The sequence below is a fragment of the Drosophila navojoa genome, chromosome X (genome assembly GCF_054131105.1).
Source record: "Drosophila navojoa isolate 15081-1374.11 chromosome X, UAZ_NAV_1.0, whole genome shotgun sequence".
Classification (NCBI taxonomy): Eukaryota; Metazoa; Arthropoda; class Insecta; order Diptera; family Drosophilidae; genus Drosophila; species Drosophila navojoa.
In genome coordinates this window covers 13,757,551-13,784,994 of record NC_142895.1, presented here as the reverse complement: position 1 = coordinate 13,784,994, position 27,444 = coordinate 13,757,551, and the positions used below count along the sequence as shown (strand labels likewise).

The window sequence follows — 27,444 nt, the reverse complement described above, 5'->3', positions numbered from 1 at the left end:
TCGTATGTTGCAATCCATTTTCAATTTCAGTTTTATAAAAATATTACAAATATTTATTGTAGCATAAAGTTAAATAATGTTCACATTGAAGCTTCAATAGTAATTACATAGATAGTCAGATAGATTCATTTGGTTAATAAAGTATATAAAAAAAATATATATATGTTGTATATAAAAGTAGTTGATGAAATGGTTGCGTTATATGCGTTGGGCTGTCTGTCTATATAAATATATATATATATATAAATTATATATATATATTATATGCATGTGCATGGTATATGTATGTATATAAATATAATGCTTAGTTCACTAAAATTATGACAAATTAAAAGCATACAAAATACATTCTTCACTTTGGTCCAGTACTGAAATCTCGGATTTCGTTAGTTTCCAAAATAGTTGATAGTTTCTTGGTATATTTAGTTTAAGTGTTTGTTTTTGTTTGTTTTTGTTTTTTGTTTAGTTATAGTTTCTCTTTTTACATACAGGATTTATGTAAGCTAACCTAACGACTAAATTTAACTGCCTTACGTATCTACAAGTTTACAATTTAGTTGAGCTAAAACCGTTTCAGTATGTGTACGCTGCCCCACTTTGTGTATATGTATGTGTGTGTGTGTGTGTGTGTGTGGGTGGGTGGGTGTGTGGTTTGTGTTGTGTTGTTTCTCTATCAATAGTCCAGATTTCCCTGTGCGCCCGTTATGATGGCATCGATCCAGATGCGCGCCGCTGCATCGGAAGCCGCCTGCAGATTATAGCTACGCTTCTTCGTCTTCACAATGAATGTACAATGGGGTCGGCCGCTCTTCGACGCATTCAAATGATCCAAATAGACCTCGTCAATGGTCTGCAGATTAGAGACAGAGACAAGAGTTGAGAATTACGCATTATCGAATTATGAACGATCGTGACTTACGGCAAAGTAGGCACCGCCTCGTGGCTTACGCTCGGACTTGTCCGAGTAGTAGATGAGCGCGCTGCGCTGTCTATCCAGCACAAACCAGCGACGGGACCAGGCATGGAACGTGGCGCCCAATTTGTGCAGGTAACTGAAAGGAGCACAAATATATATTATATATGTATATATATAGGATATATATATATATAAATCACTTACCCGCGACAGCTGTGCGCATCGACAAACACATGCGGACAGAGATCGATCTGATGGCCGGCCGTCTCGATGTGATGCCGCAGATTCAGATCTGGCGAGAAGATGGGCAGGTAGCGTGTCAGTGGACGCTGATGCTTGGGCAGCATGCGTTTACGTTCGCCGCCATTGGCGCTGGCGCTGCTGCTGCCGGTGCCGGTGCCGGCGCCGCTGCTGCTGCCGCTGCCGCTGCCGCTGCCCGCCGACGCGGTGTCCTGTGAGTTGCTGTTGCTGCTGGCGCGTTTATTGTTATCCGACACGCCCACATCGCCGTTGGCGCCAAACTTGGGCGTCTCAATGGCCGCCTCACAGTTGTTCGCCTCCGACAGCGGACGCGGACTGCGCGCCACTGTGCCGTGAGCCGAGCCAACGGCCACGATTCCATGATGCTCCAGTTCCGGCTGCGAATGACGTTGCTGTGGACACAAAATGCGAACGCAATTAATTCACAGTGCGGCGAGCGTTGTAAGTGGGCTAAACTCTATAAATAGATAGCCGCATAACCAAAGCAAAGCACCTCCCTCCCTACCTCTCTCTCTCTCTCTCTCTCATTCACTCTCTTTTGGTTTCTATGTCAAAGCTGCGCATTCCGCTGGCCAGTGGCCAATGGAGCAATCCGCTTAACCCCTAAATGGGTCTAGGTGTTAGAAATTATGAGCAAATGTAATCGTTAGCTCGTTTCTAGACTCAAGTGCAAGGAAGAAGAAGAGAGTTGTTAGAGTTGCCCTAGCATAAGATTTATGGCACGGTAATATATCTTGGAATATACATATGAATCATAAACAAACTATAACTATAGAGCGAGAAAGAGAGAGGGAGGGAGGGAGAGAAAGAGAGACAGCGAGTGGTAGAGAGACGGGAGAGAGAGAGAAAGAGAGAGACAGGTCAAATTAAGTCAAGGACTACTAGTTATATATACATATATATATGTATTTACTTATACACATACATATCGGTCAGCACACATACACACGCATATAAAGATTTTTAGCACTTGAAAAAAAAAATGTAAACATTTAAAAATTTATTTACATTTATTTAGTAAGCCCAAATGCTTCAACTAATTGTTAAAATTAATGCAGAGGCTAAAACAATTCGAGCTCTTAGATAGTTTTTGTTTAGACAAATATATACATATAATAATATATGTATGTATGTATATAAATATCATATATAACAATTTATAGTTGCCCATCGAATGTGAGCTTAGGTAAGAAGAGATGGTCTAAAAACTAGTTAAAACTAGCCGAAAATTAGCCAAAAGCAGCCGAAAATAGCCAGCAGTATGTCAAAAATTATTTTTTTAAATATATATATTATTAAAATGAATAGGTGTTTTGTTATTTACGTAATTACTAATTTAATTTAAATTATTTTTTATTTTTTAATTAATTTAAATTATTTCTTAAAAATTATTTTTTAATTAATTTAAATATTTAATTATTTTTAAATTAATGTTAACAATTTGTTAATTATTGCTTTTTATGACAGATTCAACTTTTATGTTAAGATTCTCTCTCTGTCAAAGAAACCCTTTAGGTCTTTGAGCTCTTGAAGCAATACAGTAAGGCTTGCCTTATGTGCGACACACGCAACAAATTGTTAAAAAAGGTATATATGTATATATATATATACATTTCGATTATGGAATTATGCAAACTGTGTACAATTGTACAAAATATTTTATATTATTATTTTCCTTACTCATTTTTTGTATTCAATTAATTTTAACTTTTAATAATATTAAATAAACTGATACGAAATAATAATAGTAAATAAAAAATACAAAAATAAACAGAAAACAGTTTTTAATTTGAATAATATTATTTTTTATTTTTTATTATTTTTTTAAATTTTAATAGGAATTTTTCAAAATGATTTTTTTTTAGATTGGTATTATAGTATATTTAATTTTATTATTATTATATATATTATTATTATTATATTATTAATAATTTTATTATTGTTACTTATTTTATTAGTATTACTATTTTTATTTTTTATTTTATTATTATGATTCTTATTTTATATTATTATATATTTTAGTAACAATAAAATTGGGAGGGAAAATCAGACCTTCTATATCCCAAAAATTATGTAAATGATTTCATATTAATAATTATAATATAATAATCATATTGTAAGAGTTTAATTGAAGAGCAATCCAATAGAAGAGATTTCTCTTAATGGAAAAATGCAAATCCATGATAATAAGTCCCATATCGAATCAGATAGTTAAGTCAAATAGTGAAGACACACACACACACACACAAACACACCTACACACACACACTCACTAGATAGTAGAGTTCGTTGCGCTGCCTGGCATTGGCATCCATGCGACGATGCTGGACATAGGTCATCCAGACGGACATATTTGACAATCCTTTGATCTGGCTATTATTATGTCGTTAATTGGTTTTTTCGTATTCTTGAGGAATTTCTTGAGCGTGCGCTGCGATCGACTGAACCGAACCGTGCGTAACGAACCGTTTGCGAATGCGAAATACCGCGACCACAAGAAACAAAACAGAAACAATTCACATGAGATCCAGAAATGAAAACAAACGTGAATCTATGGCCCCAAATGAAACGAGGCGCACACGAACATTGTCCAGTCGAGGCGCTATATCGCTGGATCGCTGGATGAGAGAGTTGTCGAATCGGTCGATTATAATGGTTAGCGTAATGGGCCAACGCAATTTATGGGGGCTATTGGGGCTGTACGAAGATGCTGGCAATGATCATCGTTGGTACTAGAACCGAAACATGTAAACAACATTTGCGATCAAGGTAAACAACAACAACAACAACAACAAGAACAACAACAACCACTAAGTAGTGCGCATAACGAGCAACGGACTAAAACTGAAGACCGCAAACGAAATTCGTTGGCGGCGCGTATGAATAGACCCAAATATTATTATAAACTTATTAATAAAGTGTGTGTGTCCATATAGAAAGGAACAGAGCGATACGAAACGGAACGAAACGGAATGGAACAGAACATTTGGGCAAATGAGCAGAACGCGGGGGCGGTACAATTCTAAAATAAACATTGCTAAAATGAAATGAAGAACAAAAAATATAGACATATATTTATATATATCTAAAATAGCAAACAAATTGTCGAGGCACTGAATAACTGAATAAAACTCGTGACTAACGACCTGACGATCGATGGGCTGAGAGGCTGTCAGCGTGCTGGCGTTACGATCCAAAATCAGAGAGAGAAATGGATCGAGTAGAGACTAGTATAGCGATAGAGGGAGTAGACTAGAGGGAGTAGAACAGAGAGAGAGAGAGAGTTGGTAGAGGGAGAGAGAGAGAGAAGGGAGCGGATAAAAGTAGGTAAGATAAAGGGTTTGAGAAATAGCTAGGTAGGTTCCTACTTTCTCCTTTCTTGAGAGAAATAGAAAGGAATAAATGGAAATAGAGGGCGAGTAACAGAAGAGAGAAATCATATAAATACAAATTTTACATTAAAGCAACTCCTAAAGAGAAAAGAGAGAGAGAGAGGGAGAGAGAGAGAGGATATAACAAGGAGTTTTTTACCGAGAACGAGAGAAATGAATGAGTAAGGAACAGAAATACACAATATAACATAATCGTAAAGTGAGTAAAAATGTATTGTGTTAAAAGATAGAATATAGAAAAGTATCAAGTCAATGGATCAAGAGACCGGGAGAAAGAAAGAAAACTCAATCTAAGTAGATTATAGAAAATATAATTAAATGAAGTTAGACTGACATTAAAAGCATGTCAAATATACGATTTGTATTATTTCCTAAAGGGATCTTGAAAGAAACAAATTCTAGATTTAGACTACAGCAAGTGTACAAGAGGTAAATAACCTTTATCTCTGCAACTTATTTACTCGAATTTTGTATAAATATGTTTATATATAAATATGTATATGTATGTGTTGTATAGTATTTATCATATAAATATATTTTGCATATAATATATTTTATTATATGATATCTATCATATATGTGGGCATTACCTAACCGGGCTCTATTTGCTTTGCATTTATCTTAGCGTGAATTCCTAACAGTTTTCGCTGTTGACGCGCTTGTATTTTAGGATTCTTATCGCCGTTTCCATTGCGGGACTAGAAAATACCATGATATATCATGATATATCTACATATGTATGATATCATTAGGTATTCAGTTTCTACTCCATTATTGGCATATCAATCAAACTACAGGGCATTTGGCTGCATAACGGGTATTACAGCAATGACCGTTTCATAACCGATACCCGATAACCCCCCGATTCAATGCAAGTCACAATTCAAGTTTTTATTTTCTCTCTCTCTCTCTCATATCGGCCCAGGTAATGCTGTTGACTGTTTTATTTATGGCCGATTCGTGTTTACACACTCGACCAGTTCACTTAAGTTACGACGCTTCGTATTTGGACAATAAGTACATACATATACATACATATGTATGTCTCGCCCCCAACTGACCAGGGCTTCCCACTCGCCCGGCCCTAGCGGCTGGCCAAGCTATAGCAATTATCTTGGCCAGAGATTAGGCAGCGAGACCATCAAAGAGGACCACACAAATCAGTTGATTGTACGTGGGTTTCTTGGGGGGAGGGAGTGGAGGGGGTGGGGGGTCTCTTGGAGCAATTGGATTTACAAAAATTAAACAGCTGTGCGTGCGTGTGTGTGTGTGTGTGTGTGGGCGACTAAATGAGCTGACCTCGACAGGTAGCAGCAGGGCAGGGGGAATGTGGGGGGGGGGGGGGGGGTACTTTAGACTTTTGTTTGGCTTTCATTTGCTTTGCTTTGGCCTAGGTTAACTTTCTTGGCAACTCACCTGTTGATTTGCTGTTGTTGTTGTTGCTGTTGTCCCCGTTATTGCTGCTGTTGTTGTTGTTTTTGTACTAGCCGCGCTGCCATCACCTGACGCATTATTCTCTTTATCGTGTTGTGTCTTTTGTTGTTGTTGTTGTTGTTGAGCAGTTTCATCGTTGAGCTTTTGTAGTTCGACTTTATCAAACAATTTGGCATCTTTGCCGCCGCTGCAAGTGTAGGAAGAAGAAGAGTCACAATGTTAGTCAAATTGAATGAATTCCACTTTCATTTCCATGCCCCATCGTACCAGCATGGAATCAGCGCATTTAGCTTATCCATTTCGATGACTAATGCAGCCTGCGACGACGACGACGACGACGGCGACGCGCTGCGTTTGACTCACTAAGCAACAGGCGCGTCGAATCTGCTATAGGAATCAGAATCGGAATCGGAATCGTAATGGGAATCGAGTGTGCGGTATGGATGAGGCCGGCGGTCACAATGCACAAATGCGACGTCTGGCAAATAAATGAACGCGCTCTCCGAACACAGAGACACTTGACTTGGTATGAGCCAACGCATAGATAGAGAGTGCGAGAGAGAGAGAGAGAGAGGGAGCGAACGCAGCTGGCGCAAACAAACAGTTGATAAGCTTATCAGCAGCAGCCGCAGCAGCAGCGCCAGCAGCAGCGACGTCGGCAGAGAGAGAGAACTCCTTGGCAGCGTTGATAATTGCAGCACGCTTCAATTTTCAGGTGTTGTCGATCGGTTGACTAACTAGCTAACAAACTCTAACAAACTCTGACTAACTGTCCAACTGAGCAGACCGACTGAGCGACTGAGCGATGTTCGAATAAATTCGAGAGCGACAGTCGGCATCGAATTCGATAATGAGTGTCGTGTGTCGCCGTCAATGAGTAAACCAAAAGCCACACTAATCAACACGGACAACAAAAATATGATGTAGTTGTCATCTCTCTCTCTCACTCTCTCTCTCTCTCTCTCTGTCTCTGTCGCTCTCTCCAACTCGAACTTCTCTTTGTTTGTTTCTCCAACAATTTGAAAATCGACACGTAATTTGAAAACTAAAAACCGGTTTTATTTTCGATCTTAGACACAATCAGACGCAGTTGACGTCGCAGTCAGCGTCAGCGTCGTCGTCGCCGTCGACGTCCGTCGCATTGCTTTGCTATTAGCAAATAATTTGATTAATTATAGAGTCAGCGAGTGTTGAGTGTGTGCACGCCACCCAAAAGGCATTTACACTGCGCAACACAGCAAGAATTCACTAGAATTTATTTTGTTAACAGTTTGAAAGACATTTTAAAAAAAATATATAAATATTATTAATATTTATGAACAATATTATATTGCAATGTATTATTTTGCAGTTTTCAGCAGTTAAATATATTTAACAAACATTTGTTTCTATATTATGTAAAATACAGAAACAAGTATTTGTTAAATTTTACGTAATAATTAATAAATATATTAATAATAAATATTAAATTAAATATTAATAAAAATATTATATTAAAAAATAATATTTTAACATAATACAATGTTTATAATATTTTTATTTCTTTTATTTTATATTGAAAATTACTTTTAAAATTTGATATGCAATTTTTTGTAATCTACATTTTAAATTTTACGCTTTATTTTAATACTTTTTAATAATTCTTTAATTTTTTAAAATTGAATATTCATAATTTTCAGTCAACATTTTTCTTATATTATTATTGATTTGTTGTTTTCTCTTTTTTTCTTCTTTTTTCGTATCTTGTTTATTTATGTTCTTATTTATTTATTTAATATTGTAATATTGTAAATTTCAAGTTTGAATATTTTAATTTAAAGCTTGATTTTATATATGTATATATTTTTTACATTTTCTTTTATATTATTATTGATTTTATGCTATTTAGTTTTATGCTATTATTATTATTATTATTTTTTTAATTTTGTTGATTTATATTCTTTTTTATTGATTTAATACTGTAATATTGTATGTTTTAGGTTTAAATATTTTAATTTAAAGCTTGATATTTTATATTTTTACTTTTAAATTTTTATATTTTTATTATTTTTTACTTATTTATTTTTTAATTTTTTTTATTTCTATTCGTATTCATTTATTTAATATTGTTAATTTTAAGGTTGAATATTTTAATTTAAAGCGTGATTTTATATATGTATATTTTTTTACATTTTCTTTTATATTATTATTGATTTTATACTATTTAGTTTTATGCTATTATTATTATTATTTTTTTTTAAATTTTGTTGATTTATATTCTTATTTATTGATTTAATACTGTAATATTGTAAATTTTATGTTTGAATATTTTAATTTAAAGCTTGATATTTTATATTTTATCTTTCACATTCTTTTTATATTTTTGTAATTTTAAGCTATTTGGTTTAATATTATTATTTATTTATTTATTTTTTTTATTTATTTATTTTTTTTTTTTTTATTTATATTCGTATTCATTTATTTAATATTGTAAATTTTATGTTTGAATATTTTAATTTAAAGCTTGATCTTTTATATTCTTTATGTTTTACACATTATATTTCATATTTAATAATTTATGCTTTATATATATTTATGAAAATATTCTATTCAATTTTATATTTAATGATTTATATTATATTTTTGTTTATATAATGCTTTAAATATTATTTTATTTTATATTCTCTATATTTTATGTTTTATATTTTCTATTTTATGCATTTTATAATATAAAAATGTTTTTATTTTTATATTTCATATTTAATATGCAACGCGTATGAGAATTGAATGTGAATTGCAAAATTCTTGCGGTGCCTTGTCGCACAGTGTAAGGGCGGCTGCATTGCAGCTTGTGTCAGCTGCACAATTAATTAAGATGGGGTCAAGCATGTGGAACGAAGAGGGCGCCACTCTGGGGGCTAGGCAACGCGAACCGAACCGAACCGAACCGAGCCCAACTGAACTGAGTTCAGTTGCATTTGAGCCGCGTTGATTCAATTAGAGCAAGCAAGCGGAAGGACGGCAAGGGCGCTGTGGTGGGGACGGGACGGGACGGGGGCGTGGGCGGGGCAAACTTTGTGGTGGTAATGAAACATTCACTCACTTGGCGTTCAGTGGAGCGTGCTTGGCTGGCGGTCGCGGTGGTTCAATCGTTGGCTCTGTCGTCTGCTGCATGGAGAGCAGATATTGTGTGCGTGCCTCGTCGTGGCTCTTCTTCTTCAGATCGTACATCTTCTGGCGCTCATGCTCAATGACCTGGTGACCTATATGAATGTGATATAGAGAGTTGAGAAATTGCATGTGAAATGCATTTGAGATCATCTCTTGCCTTGCTGGGCCAGCAGCAGCTTGCGATTGCGTTCGATTTCCTTGATGCTGTCGAAGATCTTGGTGCTGGCGCCTTGGCTGGTCGAAATGGGCGCATCGTTGGCCACCTTGCAGCTGCGATCGATGTCATCCTGCGAGGGCACACGACGCTCCAGCGGATTCACTTCGAATCGATCGCTGCGCAGCGATAAATTGAAGCTGATCTGTTCACAGCTGCCGGCATCGTAGATCTGTAACGGTGCTCGCTTCGGTGTGCTGGTCACCTGGCCACCGTGCGGCAGTTCGATCTTGTTGTTGCTGTGGAACATGTTCTCGTTGACGCTCTTCGACATTAGATCCTCCTGATTGTGCCGCTTGGGGCACAACAGCTCAGCGGAGCCGAACAGTGACTGGGACATGACGCCGTTGGCCAGATTGCTGCCGCCATTTGTGGCAGCTGGTGTGCTGCGTCCGCTTGTGGACGATGTGACCAGCGCCTGTGCTGACTCCTCCTCCTGCTCGTCGGGCTGTTCGCGTCCCAGCTGTATGCGCAACGATGCCAGCTCCGTTTCCAGGACCAGACGCTGCTCCTGCCGCTTCAGCTCCTCGTGGCAGGCATGATGCTCCGACTCCTCCTCGAAATACTGAAACTCTAGATCCTCGAATGCCTTGCGATCGCTCTCCAGCGACTCGCACACATGCTCCAGCTCCTCCTTCAGGCAGGCATTGTTCGGCTTCTGTTTCAGCATGGCGCGCAGTCTGAAAGATTGCAATGATAACAATTAGATACTTGAGCTCTATTAATTCCGGAAAACAGATTTCTATTCAACAGAAATGATTGACAGCTGAAATTTCCGTTTGCTACTAAGAAAATCAACTGAAATGTGCCTGAAGGCAGTTCTATGAAATAATACAAGTAATTCTCACATCGATCAGTAGAACTGTCTCTCAATGAGAACTGAGTTTAAAGACAATTGAATGTTTGTAATACCCTATCTCTACTAGATAAGTTCATATTGCACTACTTCCTGGTCAAATATCTCTCCTATGCCTCTAATCTGTAAGGCTCAATAATGCTTGACCTTTTTTCCTGATAAAGCCTCAAGTTTTGATACGGTTTCATTTTCCCAAGAATTTCTTATTCATCGGAAGAATTGTGTCAGCACAAACAGCTGATAATGGGTATCTTCACGTCAATGATACTGAAGCATACGTCAGCAATTATTTTTGGTTTTTTTCTTATGTATATCTACCCTATAAAGCTGTCTGTTAATTTGCATATTTGTAGCCTAGAGAGCACTATAAACTTTTACGATCGAGCACGAAGTTTAAGAGCCTATGAATCAGTTCAGTTCAGTTCGACAATGGGAGTTATATTAGGGAAATTTGGTATGCAAATGGAATATTTCTTAATGGGATATTTGTTATTCTGTTCAAGATCAAGATCTGTATGAGCTTTGACTGGCATATATTGTGACCTATTTTACATTTCCCTGATTTGCCAACGTAAAAAAGAGTTATTTAGGAATATTTTTTCATTGAGCTATAATTTAGAGGGAATTTACTGCAGTGATCTAGTTCAAGTTCGTTGCCAATACAGGGTATTAACTAGTCTACTTATTCATGCTACGTATCAAAGTAGGGTATTTCTATAAGCGGATCGAATTAATGAATTCAGCTGAGATATTTCAATGTAAAGGGTATCTTCCTAGCAAGTTAATTTTTGTCTGATGTAATTTTGATCTTAAAAGTCAGCTGGGTTTACTGAGCACAAACTTTGCTTTACTAAGTATTTCATTAACTGAGTAATTAGTTCCACTAATAAATTTGGATTTACAGGGTATCTTTGTACCAGACCTACGTATTTAACATATGTATTCAGCTGATGTTTTTTAATTTACAGGGTATCTTGCTAATTGCATTAAATCTATACATTCAGATGACACTTTTGAATTTACAGGGTATCTTCTCAACTGAGCTACACATACAACTAAGATACCTTGATTTACAGGGTATATTCTCAACATAACTATACTTATACTTAGTTTTACAGAGTATCTCCTACGCATGGCTACCCACTCAGTTGTATTGGCATGTACAGGGTATATCCCAATATGCCAATATCCTCAGATTCTTACTTATTCAACTGATCCTGCTTCATTTCAATGGACTGCTTCAGCTTTGCCTGCTGATTCTCCTCCATCACGCGCGTCGCATTGCGCTGCGCCTCCAGGCGATGAATTCGATTCTGCAGGGCCAAAAGCTGCTGGCGAGGCGTCGACGCCGGCTGCGCTGCGGACGTTGACTGCGGCTGAGGTTGCTGCGGCTGAGGCTGCTGCTGTTGTTCACCTGACGCCGACTGCAAGCAAAATTTAAGACTTTAGTTGTTGATGTTTATAGGGTATATATGCGCTGTAGATACCTCGTGAATGCTGCTGGCATCTGGCATCTGCCGCTGATCCAAGTCGCGCCGCTTTCGCTGCTCCACGTTGATGCTGCGCGGCGCTGGCGCTGGCTTGCGATTGGGCTTAGGCGATTGGCTGGCGGATTCGTTCAGATTGAGCGTTAGATTGTTGATATTCTTGTTGGAGCGCTTGGCAGGATGTTGTTGTTGTTGTTGCTGCTGCTGTTGTTGTTGCATCTGCTGCTGTTGCATCTGCTGCTGCTGCTGCTGCTCGATCTGCTGCTTGCGTTCGAACGACTTGAAGAGCTGCTCATAGTCCCGTTGCTGATTGGGCGCCGGCGGCTTGGGCGCCAACGGCGGCTTCACCAACGCCGGCGCCGGCGTCGGCGTGGAGCTGGCCAGCGCAAAGGCGCTGCTAAAGGATGCATCCTTCTTGGGCGACATGCAATTGGTGCGTATTTTGGTGCGCGGACTCTGTGGCACGTATTTGGTTGTGCCGCCAGGCAATTGATTCTCCGACGCTGAGGCAGCGCCGCCCGTTCCAGCTGCTCCGGCTCCGCCGCCAGCTGCTGCTCCTCCTGCTCCTCCTCCTCCTCCTCCGCCTGCTGGCACATGCAGCTGTCCATTGATCTCGACACGATTGGGACCCAGCATACGGACATTCTCATAGCCAGACGTGCTGCTAATCAACGCCAAATTGGAGCTGCTGCCCGCATGCTGAAACGTTGGCTTCTTGTCCCGCGGCAGCGATCCGTTCGTCTTGATCCTGTTCTGGACAATGGGCGAGGAGGTGATGCTGCCAGCGCTGGCATTGTGCAGCGCATGGCTGCTGCCGCTGTTGTTGGCGCTGTGCTGCAGCTGTTGCTGCTGCCGATCCGCGTACTCGGTGCAGATCTTCAGCATATCCTCCAGCTCGGCGCCGCTGTTCAGCTCCGTATTGATGCCGTTCATGGCGAATATTTGCAGGCCGCCGGCGGTGTAGGTGCCCGGCTTGGGATATCGATCATATCGATCGTTGTTCACCTTGCCCAGCAGCTCAGACTGTCCCAGCTGTTGTTGTTGCTGTCCCGGTTGTTGTTGTTGCTGTTGTTGTTGCTGTTGCTGCTGCTTGAAGACCGCCGCATTGCTGGGTACATTGCAGTAGCCGGCATTATGGCCAATCCCATTGGCGCCGCTGCTGTTTAAGGTTTTGGCATATTGATTGTTCAGCTGCTTCTCGCCGCGATGATTCTCGGCCAGATTGCGGGCAAAGCTCGCGTATTTCTGGCCAAGCACATCGCGTGCGGCCATATTCACAGTCACCAGATCGGAGCTAAACACCTTGGGGCACTGCACGCCATGCAGATCCATGCTGTTGCTATTGTTGCTGTTGCCACTGTTGTTGCTGTTAGTATTCCCGCTATGCTTGATGGGATTGATTATGCTCTCGTAGAAGCTCTCCATCTCCAGTGTTTGGCTGTCGTTGGATCGCGACGATTGCGTAAAGTCAATATGCGGCATGGAGATGCGCTCGTTGGAGCCCATCGCTGAGCGCATCATTTGCGCCTCGTCCGGATTGTTGAAACGCAGATAGTTCGAGTTGCCAATGGTTATCATAGCACCCTGACTCAGTTTCGCCTCCTCCACGTCATCCAAAGGAGCGCCGTCGATCAGCACACGCGCCTCCTGCTCCGGCACCAGCGTCACCTCGTTCTCCTCGCTTCTATAAATGGTGCAGTGCAGCGGCCGTACTCCGCTACCGTTAAGTGAGATGCTGCAGTTCGGAGCTGATCCGATTGTTGTGTCGCCTGTCAATTAAAATACAAAATTGTTGTTTTAATACAACAAAAACAAAAACGAAATCACATAACTGTAATTGTAGCACTGAGTTGTAAGCAATTCTAACTGTAAATTCTAACCGTTATTTCTACTCTTGTTCTCACTCTCGCTCTCGTTGCTGTTGTTGCAGTCGTTGTTGTTGCTTTTACTGTCGTCCGTTTTACCGTTACACCAGCTACTTTCTCTCTCTCGTTCGCACGCACGTGCGTTCGACTCGCGATTGAGGCGCCCAGAGTGGAGCAGCGCCGCAGCAGGCTGAGCCGAACCCGGGCTGAGCTGACAACGGTCAGTGTGCTCTTATCTGGTGCTCGCGCAGAGAGCAACTACAACAACAACAGCAACAACAGAGCGTCCTCGTCAAAGCACAATTTTACCGTTTTGCCGTGTCAAAGATTATGCACAGTGGGCAAAGCTTTATTTATTTGACTGCATTAAATTTAATTGGAATTACAGCTAATTATATATTGTTATAGCCAACGATAATTTGTAGCTTGAGTTTTATTAGCGTTTGATTAATTCATTTTGAAATGCTTGTTTCATTACTTAACGTTACTAATTGCTCAGTGAGTAGAAACAATCGCAACTTTCCAATTTAATTATTAAGCATTAAAATTTCAAACTTAAAAAACAATTTTACAACTCAAGTGTAATTAAAATAAAAATCCTCTTGCTTTGTTTATGTTGGCAAATAAAATAAATACATTTTTTGTAAAGTCATTTAGCCTAAAAATATATAATAATATATACATTACAATTGGCTATATTTAATTTTTTTTTTTTTTTTTTTCATCTCTATTAAATTTAAATACAGTTAAAAGTTAGAAAAGTTAAAAAAATAAAATAAAAAACAAAACAAATGTGTATAGTGTTATAATTTAGTTTTACTTTTCAGCTCTACAATATTTGAAAACTCCCACCGGTACGATATAAGGCTTACACATGCATAATCTTTAAGTCCGCTATCTTTACGATGGTATTTGGTCATATACTAGCTGCTAAGATCCTAAAAGCTTAGAGACTCTCTTTGGGCACACTGTGCGGATCTTATCGCAGCGCACAATAAGAGTACCGAAAATGCGTGTTGTTGTTGTTGTTGTTTCGTATTTTTATTTTGTGCGTTGCTTTCGCGTTCGTTTCATTTGCCTTTTGAATTGCTTTCTTGAATTTGAGTCTCTTCAGTTTTGCTTATCGGCTTACAAATGACCTTGGCGGGCATAAGTATGTATGTATGTACATGTGTATATGTGTGTGCTCATGCATATATGTATGTATGTATGTATTTACTCACCAATATGTATGTAGTGTATGGTGACAGCGGTGCTGAGGCGTCCGCCACCCAAGCTAACCAAATGTGGATCAGAGGCAGCAACACGCAACGACGGATCCTTTTTCGTCAATGACATCTGCAAGCGATCGAAAGAGAAGTGCGAAATGCAGGCGATCAGAAAGAATGAATTTGAATGCGAAAAGGAATACGAAAAGGGAGAGCGTCAACAAGATGACGCCGATGCGTGTATTTGGCAAGGCGTGAAATTGTCAACTGAGACGGCAGTCGGCGTTGAGCTCAAGCCAGACACAGCTAATGTGCACACATAAACACACACACACACATACATACATTCATACACATATAGACGAGATGCACCTACACGCGTGCGCAGCGGGTGCAGCTGCTCTAAATTGCTTTTGTTTTGTTTCCTTTCTATGTAATGAGCAGGACGTTCGCTCATTCGCTTATTCTCTCACTCTCACTGTCCCTCACACACACACACACACACTTACGGCCGGCGCGCGCGCTTCCACAGGCACGTGCGTGCGTGCGTGTGTGCGCGCGCTCTCTTGGCCCAGCTGTGCGCTTAGATGCTGCTGCGGCGTCGGTGTTGCCAGATCGCCAAAGCCCATAGGAAATCAATTGGAAAGCTAATCAATCAACGGCGTTGGGCAAATAAATAAAGAATGTGGCGTTTGATAACACACACTCACATATACATACATATGTATGTACGTACGCACATATCGCATAAACGACCTGGCATGCGTGAGTGTGGGGGAGACATGGAATGTAAGCGAGCGACACACACTCATTTAAGTTTTCACTTTTATTTTTGGGCGCGGAAATGACTGCGGTGGGCCGTTTACGAAACGTTTCAAGCGCCAAATTGGGTCATAAACACCAATAGTGGCCGAGAGGCTACTCGAAAAAGATAAAGCGAGAGAGAAAGAGAGCGAGAGAGAAGGAGCAGAGCGAGCAGGCATGAAGCTTAGTCAACGCAACAGCAAAGGCAAAGCGATTAAGCTACATCATCGTCATCATCATTATCATCATTAAAAGTATGTGTGCCTAGTGTAGCTCTCTGTGTATATTTGTGTGTGTGTGTGTGTGGCATGTGGGACAAACGTATGGATAACTATGAAATGAGAGCAACACGCTGAGCACGCTGATAAAGTTTTCATTGGACACGCATCATTTTCATTTGTTACAATGTGCTGTCATTGTTGTTGCCATCATTTTTTACCCCCGCCGCAAATATCACTATCAGCAGACGTAACGTTGTGTGCTATAATTACAGTTACAAGTGCGTATCTGTGTAAATGTGTGTGACACACCGGCGCGACATCGGTCAGTCTGCATCTATGAAACACACACACACACACACACACACACACACACACACACACACACACACACACACACACACACACACACACACACACACACACATACATATACATACATATGTACATACATAGGTATGAAGTCACATGCATTCGAAGACAGTAATTTCGTTAAGCTCTGCACAATTTGTAATTGTGTAATTATACACTTGTGGAACTCATGTGTATCCCCATGATATTTCTAATGGCATGTGGATTGTGGAAATCATCTAACCTGCTGCTGTATTAATTATGAATTATATGCACGCAACTTGCCATCCACAATTCTAGTCGCGTGCTACCACACACACATGCACTTTCCAGTGACGTCTATTGTGCCGTCGGGCTTGATAACTGAACTGACTACGGCTAGTGGAACATTTCCCTCTGTCATTCCCATATCCATTTTCCCATTACAGTAAACATTATGAAATGCATTTCTTGGTTTTTATAGCTCACTTTGCAGTTGTTGGCAACGCTTTTAGTTTGCGTCTTTCTTTTGTTTTGATTTGTTTTGTTTTCGTTTGCCTTTTGATGCCGCACACGTCATCTTTGGCATAGTCTGCGTCATGAGACAGACGAGACGGGACGATGGGACTGGCATCAAGAAGTGCCAAGATGTGTAATAAATAATCAACGATAACAACAACAACAATGAGCTGCCAAATGAGTCAGAGCACTGCTGCAATTACAACACCAAGAAGAAGAAGCAGAAGACGAAGAAAAGTCAGCAGCAGCAGTAGCCGAAGAAAGAAAGAAAGGAAAAGCAACAGCACGACTTGTGCAGATAGATTCCACAGACCTAACTAACTGTATTTGACTCTGCCTTTGTAGTTTAAAACTCTCATTTGCAATGCGCTTTGCTCAGTCCGCTAAGTGGGGTATATTAGTTACATACAGTGCATTTAATTAGCAAATTGTTTAATTTGTTGAATACATTTGCAAAGAGTTGTCAATGCCTGAATTGGGGACCATTTTTTTTTTTTTTTTTTTTAATGGGGGCATCAAAATTTAGTTAATTTGAGATAAGATAAAATCCAAGGCAACTTTTCAGATACATTTATATGTATGTACCTAAAACGACTTCCGTAAGTTAGCCAATTTTACACTAGTTTCGAAATGAATTGGCATAAATAAAGTTTATATACATACACATGTATGTATTATACAGGTAATTAAGTTTTGTACTGGCTTAGCTAAAATACTTTTGCTTTTATGCATCACGAAAAACCAAAAAATTTAAATGCGTAACAAAACGTCTGTTTAACTAGCTGCTCGCTAACACCGGCTAATTAGTCACAATCTAAACAGATGTGGCGCGAGCTGGCTGCATAATGAACTCTCGAAATTTGCGGGCAACTGTTTGATAAAAAGAGAGAAACAATAACAAAAACAAAGCCACCAAAACCGCACTCCAACAACGCATGGCAGATGGGAGATATAGGAATTTGCGAAGCCAAACAAACAACAATGGGACAAACAGTCAACAGAAAGCGTCAACGCAATTAACGTTTAATTTTTTTTTTTTGCCATTGCCAGAGCCTATGCATATCTAACCTCTACACTCACACATACACACTTATACACATACATACATATATCCCTCAGTCTATATATTAGAGTTCCAATAAACCGTTGGCCACCCATTTCCAGCACATCCCGCAGCGCTGATAAATTGTTTGCTTTCGCTGCTGCAGCCGCAGTTTCCTCTCCCTCTCCCTTTCGCTCTCGCTCGCTCGTGTAGCACTGCTGGCGCTGTCTCAGTCGCTCCTGTGCTGGCTGTCTGACCGGCCGGCAGGTCGTAAACATTACAGGAAAAATGAAAACGCATACATTGCCATTTTTAGTTGCCTTTATTTATAGAGCGCAAACACAGCTGTGTATCCAACTTGAAAGTAAAAACACCGTTTCAATAATATAGTGCGGGCGACAGAGTGGGAGAGGGAGAGCGCGAGAGAGTAAGAGAAAAGGGGGACAAGCGAGTGCCTGGAATGAGCAGGCACAATCGGGAAGGCACTAGCGCAAGCACAGACACACACACACACACACACACACAGACATACAAATACAAATACAAATGGGACGAGTCAATGCATTAGCGCACCAACTGTCAATAATACTCTTATTTTCAATTGGCAAACGCTGTTTTTGGGCTTTGGTCTTTTACTTGTTTACTTTTTATACCCTGAACCCATTGAAAATGGGAAATCAGGGTATAATGGTTTTGTTAAAAGTATGTAACAGGCAGAAGGAGGCGTGGCAGACCCCACAAAGTATATATATTCTTGATCGGGGCGACAAGCTGAGTCGATTTGGCCCTGTCCGTCTGTCTGTCCGTCCGTCCGTCCGTCCGTCCGTCCGTCCGTCCGTCCGTCCGTCCGTCCGTCCGTCCGTCCGTATGTATGAACGCGTCGATTTCAGAAGATATAAGAGCTAGAGACTTCAACTTTTTTTTAAAATGTCCGTATATATCACGCGCAGATCGAGTTTATCACTAAAAAACGATAACTCATTCCGATATTTTTTTATCGATAAAAAACCTTATCGAAGATCACTTAAATAATTATATCTCCTACATCATAATAGCTAGAGTGTCCAAATTTTAAATATATATTAAGACGTATTTAGTACAATTTCGGTTTTTGTTAAAACTTACCCCCCGCCCCTATATCCACCCCCTCACCCTCATCTTTGTAAAAGTCGTATATCAAATACTAGAGACTTGTGCTTCGGTATACACATACATTTAAACATTATGATTACGTTCTGAAAGTTTCATTACGATCGTACGTCTAGAAATTAAATTATTCAACAAATAAGTTCTCAAAATATTGCCACACTGCAGCGCAACCCAAGCGCAATCGCCTATATATGTGAGTGTGTGTGTGCGCGTGAGTTTGTATGTATGCGTGTGTGTGTGTGTGTGCGTGTGTGTTTGCTAATTATTATTGAAATATAAGTTGCTTGTAGGGTTCAGGGGATCTCGTAGTCGAGCAGTCTCGACTAGAGCTTTCTTTCTTGTTTTCTTTCTTTTTATATATTTCATACTTATTTAGCTGAGATTCTGGACAAGGGCAACGGGCTGTGGGCGGGCTTTAAGCGTTTGCTAATTGAATTTGCCTGTTAAGACAAAATATTTGCCATAACTTTACCGTGGGCTGGAACTATCTATTCCAAAGAAGAGATATTTTGTACGTTTTTTTTTTTTTTTGTGAGCTGTCAATAAATGCGATTCGAATGGGTTGCAAAAAGTATGTCAAACATTTGGAGTGGTTTGGCCCCGCGTGGGTTTTTCCTTTTATCTCTTCAAAGTGGACCTCACACTAGTTCTCAGCTTATTTTTCAGCTTGAAGCTGCTTGTCTGTTACCACTGTATTTGCTTTCGCATTCACTTGAATTCGCCCACACTTCCACGGACTGATGATTGTATTGTCTTCCATTGGAAGTTTCGCCTGGAAGTATTGTCTGCTGCAGCAGCAGCTTCTCTGCTTGACCATATGCGTACATCTGCTATCTCACTCCTGCATACTCCTTTCGCACTCACACACTCAAATGGATCGGACGAGTGTGCGAGAGGGAATTGGGGAGTAAGGAAGAGAGGGCGAGGCTTATAAGCCAATCTGAGACTTACCTTGGGCTGGCAGCCAAAATGTGGATGGCATTTGGGGCTAGACATGCAAACTAGTTTTTATACACATTAGCCGCACACAAATAAAATGTGACACATGGCGGACACAATTACGAAAAGTACACGACATGTACAATGTACATAATTATGTATGTACATACATATACATATGAATGTCTGCATGTGTGTTAATAAAAATAAACATTTACCTACACCGGACTGCGCAATTTAAATAAAAAAGCATGCAGAGCATAGCCAAAAATCTCAAATAAAAGCAAATATGTTTTTTTTTTTTTTTTTTTATTTAATTTATTTTAGCTTTTATTTGAGGCCGCTGGGGTCGACGACAAATCTAAATAAAATTGCGCGCGATTTTATTCGCGTGCGTTTTTATTTTGTTTATAGTTTGTGAAGGTCACTCAGGCAGCAGCGCATCGGTGGCGCCGACGCCTGCGCATAGAGGGCGTTTAATTTACATACAAAGATAATTGCATACATACATACATATATATATGATAAATATCCCCATCGTACGTGCGTGCAATAAATGAAAAAAATAGAGAAAAAGTCACACGACTGCACGCACACATACAAACATGCATGCAAGCTGAGAAGCATCACACACACACACACATGCATAAGCACGTATGTACGTATGCATGTATGTGAGTATGAGTGCAGCGTGTTAAATTTAACGAGCTGCTGAATTTATTATTGTCGTTGCTGTCAAAGGGTTTATGTGACTTGAGCACACACAAATTTGTATATTCACATACATATGTACATACATACATACATGTGTGGATATTAACGTATTAACTCCAACCACACACTGCCACCTAACGGTTAACTGTGGGGGCGCCACTTGAAACTGTCAAAAATGAAGATGCCTAAATATCTCCCTCCGTCTGTGTGTGTGTGTGTGTGTTTGTGTGTATCTGTTAAGTGGCTTGTTAATTATGCGTATAACTCGCCGCATTATCCAAAAACATGCTGAGCAACAATAATCAGAGCCCTGCCACTCGAGACCCTCTCAAAATGACGAAAATCTAATTAACACGAAAAAAACTAACAAATTCTTAGAGATTCACGAAATCGTCGTCTGCTACGCATGGGCCGCTGCTTGACTCAGTTTGGCCGCTCAAATTGAGTTCAATTGGAATAACAGTTTATTATTTGTGAGCAATAACAATATGGCATCATTTACGCATATTCTACTCCACTTCAACGCATCAGCGCTCTTTCTCTCTCTCTCTCTCGCCTTCGCTCTGACTCTCTTTTAATAGATTTACTCATACGCTGGAAATGCAACAAAAGCAATAACAGAGCAAAATGTGAAATGCAAATGTTAAGCGCTGTTTGCTGATGTCATCAGCGGAACAACAACAACAACAACAACAAAGACAATAACAATTGCAAGTAACAATAAAGGCACTTGGATATTGAACAAAACGGCAAAAACTTGATTTAACTGGATGACTTCATTAATGAACTGGCAGCAGAACAAGCGCGCATAAATATGCAAATAACTGAATAAATGTGCTTATGCATACACACACTTTTACATGTTTACAATTGTGTGTAAGTATGTATGTATGCGCGCACGCATACCCATGTAATCATAATAGCAGCTACAAAACGCTCGCAGGCGTGCGTGAGTGTGTGCGTGCGCACTCGCTGCCAGCCAGCGCAAAGAATAAACAAAACAAAGAGACCAATAAAGAGAGCAACAACTAGAACAATACGCGCGCGCGCGCATATGTACATGTGCCGCATTGTGCGCACTTGTCTTGCATAGCGTATGTCTGCTTGAATTCGCACAAGCTGGCAGCACTGTTTGGCCTTTTTTGCTGTTGTTGTATTTTTCGTTCTGCAGGCGTAGGTGCGCAGAGAAAGACAATTCAATTGCGAATGTTAAGTGAAGTTTATTGATTCAATTGGCTTCCACTGTGACTGCGACTGCGTTTTTAATTAAAACACAAGACAAACGAAGGCTGCGCCTGTCATTTTAACATTTCGAACAACTCCCCCCCCCCATACTCGGTTGATGCGTGAGGTTCTTGAACTCATCCGTTCCACAACAGCTCTTGGCCTTTCCATACATGAATAAGGGCCGTTGTTATGTTCTTGCTGTTGTTGCTGTTGCTTTGTTGTTAGTTTGCAAATGACGATGACAACAGCAACCGGAAAACGGATGCGCCCTATTTGGCTGTTAGCTGTATGTATGTATGTATGTATGTTCATAATTATTTTAAATATGAATGCCTAAATTTTATGCTGTCATATGCGTTTAAGGTGGGGCGAGCTGCCATATTTATTTAATTCTTTTTTTTTTTCGATTTAGGTCATTTGTAATGGGAGCAGCCTGGAAAAGTATTGCCATATTTTGGAAGGGCTACAATCGGTTGGTTCATTTGAACGAACGACTGAGTTAATTGATCAGAGCATTTAATTATAATTAGTTAAGGTCAAACTAAGTCATAAAAAAATAATGTGTGCTTATAAATAAATAATGTATATTTAATATATAAAAGTGTAAAAAATTTTAATTTTTTACATATTTTATATTTTACATATGTATGTAATAAATAAAAAATTAAATCAGTTGACAAACTCATATTCATATTTAATGAAACACTAAATTTATGCAGCAACTTGAACCAGAATGTTCAACTCACATACAGCATACAGCTTGCTTGCATGCATGTGTGTGTGTGTGTGTGTGTGCTTGTCTGTGTAGGTGTTTGTATGTCATGCATCACGCACTCTCACACGTCGCGATGCACCATTAAAGATCAGTGTGACGGGCGGTTGACAAAGTGCGTCCGGTTTGAGCGTTTGCTCGGATGCAAATGTCCAAGGCCTTTGGTGCTGGTGCTTTGCTGTTTCTTAGTGTTGTTATTGTTGTTGTTGTTGTAGCACGGTGCCAATGAACGCATTGAAACCGTTATGGCCGCCTTCAACACAATATATTGGCAATGTGTTGTTGTTGCTGCTGTCGAAAAGTTTTCCCCTCAATGGAAAAACTATGCAGCCGGCAGGCAGAAATGCGCACAGCTGCAACAATAACAACAACAACAACAACAAAACACAAAACGTGCAGCGCATAAAAAGAAGTGTGAAATGGAAAAACACATAAAAATACAAAAAAAAAAAAGAAAAGAGAAATAAAACTCATATAGACAGATACAGTTGCAGCCCCACACATCACTCACACACACACACACACACACACACACACACACACACACACATATGTATGTATGTAAGTGAAACGAGAACGTTACAGGAATTTCATTTTTGAAATTCAGCTGGCAACGCTGCGCAAGCTGCCAATCGGTAGCTGCGTTTGCCAAAAAAGCTTCGCTTTCTAACTGCACTTGAAGCGACAGCGACAGTTACAAAGCACAGCTCATATCTGCATATGAATATATGTATGTATGTTCATACATACGTATGTACAGTATTTATGCATGCATGCAAAAGTTCTTAGCAGACATGTTATTGTGTTGATACCCTGTAGTCAAAGTGAGTGGGGTATATTCGTAGTTTTTGTGAGTAAAAGAGAACGTCACGATTCTAAAGAAGTTTCAAATTTCGCCAGAAGTCAGTCTCAGTCTCAGTCTCCCCATAACCAAAGTGCAAGGGGCATGTATGACAAAGCATTCAACTTGTGCGTCGAGTCAAACATACCCTATGTAAAATAAATACATAGAGCATATGAAGCCTTAGAGTTGTGGTTGCAGAGACGCAGTTGGAGTTGCTTACAGAGTATCGCTCAGTCTCGGAACCTCTTAAGTGTAATTTGATGTGGCACAATCTCTTGCATCTTCACTGGAGGATTCAGATTTGGATTCATATTCGCAGTCGCGGTCGCAGTCGCTGAATCAGTTAACAATGCAAAACTGCTGCCTTTGAAGTTTGCAGAAGTCACAGTTCGCATTAAGCGCGCTGCATGCAACATGAGCACTCTATGCACCCAATTCTGAATGCCAGCCAAAGGGATATACATATGTACATTTATATGTATGTGTAATTAAACTGCAGCTCATAGAAGAGATGAACAAGATGCAAAACAAAAAGCGTTTCCCTTGAAAAATTCAACAGAATCGCTTCATTCTACCTTGCGCCCTTCTTTGTGATTTTCATAAATTCAAAAATCTGGTTTATACAGATACAAAAGGCAGTCCTTTGTATATAAACAATATGCTTTAATTCCATTTATATGAGATTTATAGTGATAAGATCTATTATAAACACATTTCTTCTTACTAGAAGGATGAGTAAGTTATATAAAAATCAATACAAATAGAGACAAAGAGGAATGTTTATGAATACATTTGCAATTTGTTTTCTTTATAGGTATTTCCTTATTTAACTTTATTATTATTTATGAAATTATTGTAGTTCCTTGGTTTTGTTTAACTGTTAATGAAGAAATTATATACATTCTGTACACACACGTATAGGTATAGGAACAGATATATCAAATATTTATAGATATATACCTATCCTGTATGCTCTATAGGGATCAAAACAGTTCAATCGATTCCACCTTTAGTCTATCTATGTCTATGTACATAGATATACATATGTATGATATGGTATCTAGGGTAGCTGGGTATAACTGGTTTGCTTATAAGAAAGGTAAACAGTTGGGTTGCCAATATTGTAAAATTTACCTATGAGCCTTACGGTACTTTCAGTGCTTGACGCTTTTAAGGAGACAAACATAAATAATTGGCAAGGGCGGCACAATTGGTGTCATTATATACATATGTATACCCGTCTAGGCATGTACATATGTATGTATGTGTGCCAGTGCTTGTGCTGGGTGCCCATTTTGGCCCACTGCATTTGGCTGGCTGTCAAACACATGTGCTTCTTGTTGTTTTTGCCAATATTTTGTGGTCTATGACTTGCATCGTTGATGTTTATACGAGCTGCCTAATGGCAAACGGATGACAATGACAATGATGACGATGCTGTTGACGAGCATGACGATGATGATGATGATGATGATGCTGAAGATGATGATATAATGTTGTTGTTGTTGCACTTGTAAACTGTATCTGTGCTTCATGCTGTTGACAATTTAATTGTGGCGCTACACTAAATTTCGTTGCACTCATAAATATTTGGTTCGCAAGTGTCGCCGTCTGCATAATTATGACAGCCACTGTGTGTGTTGTTTATGCTACCAGGCCATAGCGTACCTTTACGCAATCGGAAATCATATAATAACAACTCAAAAATGCTAATTAAATACATTCAGCTATGATTCAAAATAAACATCTGTAGAAAAGGAAGCGAAGAGAATGACTCGAATATACAATATAGAAATAAGATAGGCTAGCGAAATATAGCTAAAATACAGCTAAACTTATATACAATGCGCTTCGGGTTTTAAGATATTGTATATTATTATGATTATTACCTTGTAATTAGCTACATATCCTGTGATTTACTATCATACTATATCACTTTGTAGAGTATCAATTTGTAATTCACAATAGACGATTTCTTTGGCTCATTCAAAGTGTTTGAGCTTTTAACTATTGACCTCGCTGTATTTCAGCCATATTGATCTGCTATCTGTTATTTAATCTTTGGCTCACGCATATGTGTTACGTATTCCGTATGCCACTCGCAATACCCTGCTGCCCAGCAGCAGCAGCGTATTCAAGCCCAGCAAAAACAAGGCGTGTCCGAATAACGAGCATAGAGCGAAGCCAAAGCAACGAAAACGAGATGAAAAAAAAAAAAAAACAACAACAAGACTCATTAATAAATCAAGTTGTGGCTCTCATAAATGTCTTACAACATTATAGGGTATGCGGCTGTACATACTTTTCATACATATGTACTTATGAAAGCAACCAAATAACTGTAAATGTGTAACAAAGGGCATATGCAGCCGGACCAGAGTCATATCAACAAACATTGCCCTTTTGGTATCTGAGAGCTTTAAAAAAGCACGTTTGAGACACTTTTTACACTGCACGGAATTTCGAAAGATACAAAGCAGAAAAAAAACATACAATAATAAAAATAAAAAAAAGGTGAAAAAAGCTACAAAATGTCGAACAAAAGAACAAGTTCTCAAGCAAATAATAAAATATGTATCTTTTATGTAGATGTTCATACATACATTTGTATATGTATGTGTACATATGGATGTACATATGTATGTATGTATGTATATCTTGTGTCATTATCGTTGTTGTGGTTGTTGTTTTTTAGTATCTGCTGCTTTTTATTCACTTTTAAATCTCTTCTTTTTCTTTTTTGCACAGCCCGCCAATTTTTTTTTTTTTTAATTTACATAATTTAATGGGAGATACTCTCATTCAAGTTTTTTATGGCCTGTGGAATGCATGTGGATTCTGTTCATATTAAATTTGAACAGTTAGAGAGGACAACCGCTAACTGTAACTTTCTTGAGCTGCGAAAGTCCCAGCGCAAGCAGAAACCCAACCCAAATAATAATAACAACAAAAGACAAAAAAAACTTGCGACGCGACGTCTCTGCCGGCGTCTGCAATAACTCCTGCAGCGAGACGCTCTCACTCGAGAATTGTATGGCGCTGTTGTTGTCGCTGCCGCCGCTGACGTTGCTGTCGTCTGGCAGTTTGTCTGCTTTTGTGGAAACCGGCTAAATTCCATTTGATTGGGATGCCTTTGCCTTTTCTTTTTTTTTCTCATGATGCATTTCACTATTGCGTTGCTGCTGACGTCGCAGTCGCACACAGCTGTCAAGGGCGTTGGGCAGCCAGGCAGCGACGCAGCTTTCGATACCGTTATGCTTATTGTAGTGGGCGCAAGTCTTATTGGTCGGGCATAATAAGCGCAACTTGGAAGCTGACGCATGTAAATATGTATTTGTGTGGAGGTGCACTTGTATGCGTGTATGTAAATACAAACATATCTGCGTGCATGTCGCTTACCTTTTAAGTTGTTATTTTATACTTCTTCTGCCGCCTCAACTGTTGCTACAGTTTATTAACTGTAGTGGTTGTTGTGTTTGCCAGCGTTGGCGTCGTCGTTTGGCTGTTGTGGTGGTTGCTGTTGTTGCAGTTATCGTTGTTGTTGTTGTTGTTATTATTGTTGTGTGGCGCGGCAAAAGGGAATGCATTGAATATCATTTAGTTCTTTAATTCAATTTTCCCCACTAAGTTTGCTCTGTATGGTGCATGAAATTTGCATCTGAATACCGCGCGCAACATCGGCCAAGCAACTAAGCAAAAGCAAAAGCAAAGGCAAACGCAATCAAATACAAACACAGCGTCTGTGTTGGTAAACGAGTTTACTTTACTTTTGGCGTACTAAAACCGCAATAATAACAATAATACCGAATTGAAATGATCAATTGCATCGCACCTAAAGCACATTTACGGACACTTCATTCAGAACTTTTTCGTCTCGTTTCAAATCAAAACAAGGCTTTGATGCACAACAAAAACAAATTGTAAAAAAAATAATAATTATTATTAACGCAAGCAGACGCCACCGCTGCCAGTCCGCTCAATGAGTTTTGTACGACTGAATCCAAAAAGACGACTGTTATGTTAACATAACAACTGAGAACGCAACAGTTGGTTAACAGTTTAAAAGTGAAAGAGTGCAAAATGTTAATAATGAAGAGTAAGAC

The 27,444-nt window shown here is 39.5% G+C and overlaps 1 protein-coding gene across 4 annotated transcripts; it reads right to left on the bottom strand.

Moving 5' to 3' along the window:
* Positions 1 to 493: 493 nt before the first annotated feature.
* Positions 494 to 27,444, bottom strand: LOC115564050 (pleckstrin homology-like domain family B member 1). 4 transcript variants are annotated; one of them, XM_089264870.1, is made up of 10 exons: positions 26,741 to 27,444; positions 14,799 to 14,913; positions 11,711 to 13,479; positions 11,427 to 11,647; positions 9,311 to 10,047; positions 9,086 to 9,245; positions 5,986 to 6,190; positions 1,121 to 1,569; positions 920 to 1,052; positions 494 to 850 (listed from the first exon to the last, which is right to left on the bottom strand). In XM_089264870.1, exons 2-10 carry the CDS (start codon positions 14,911 to 14,913, stop codon positions 674 to 676), a joined length of 3,966 nt encoding a protein of 1,321 aa, XP_089120996.1. In that variant the 5' UTR covers positions 26,741 to 27,444; the 3' UTR covers positions 494 to 673. The 4 variants fall into 4 exon arrangements, with proteins under 4 accessions (XP_089120996.1, XP_089120997.1, XP_030243769.1 ...); XM_089264871.1 differs by lacking the exon at positions 14,799 to 14,913 and having other exon boundaries at positions 26,741 to 27,443; XM_030387909.2 differs by lacking the exons at positions 9,086 to 9,245; positions 9,311 to 10,047; positions 11,427 to 11,647; ... (1 more) ...; positions 14,799 to 14,913; positions 26,741 to 27,444 and adding an exon at positions 6,271 to 6,491.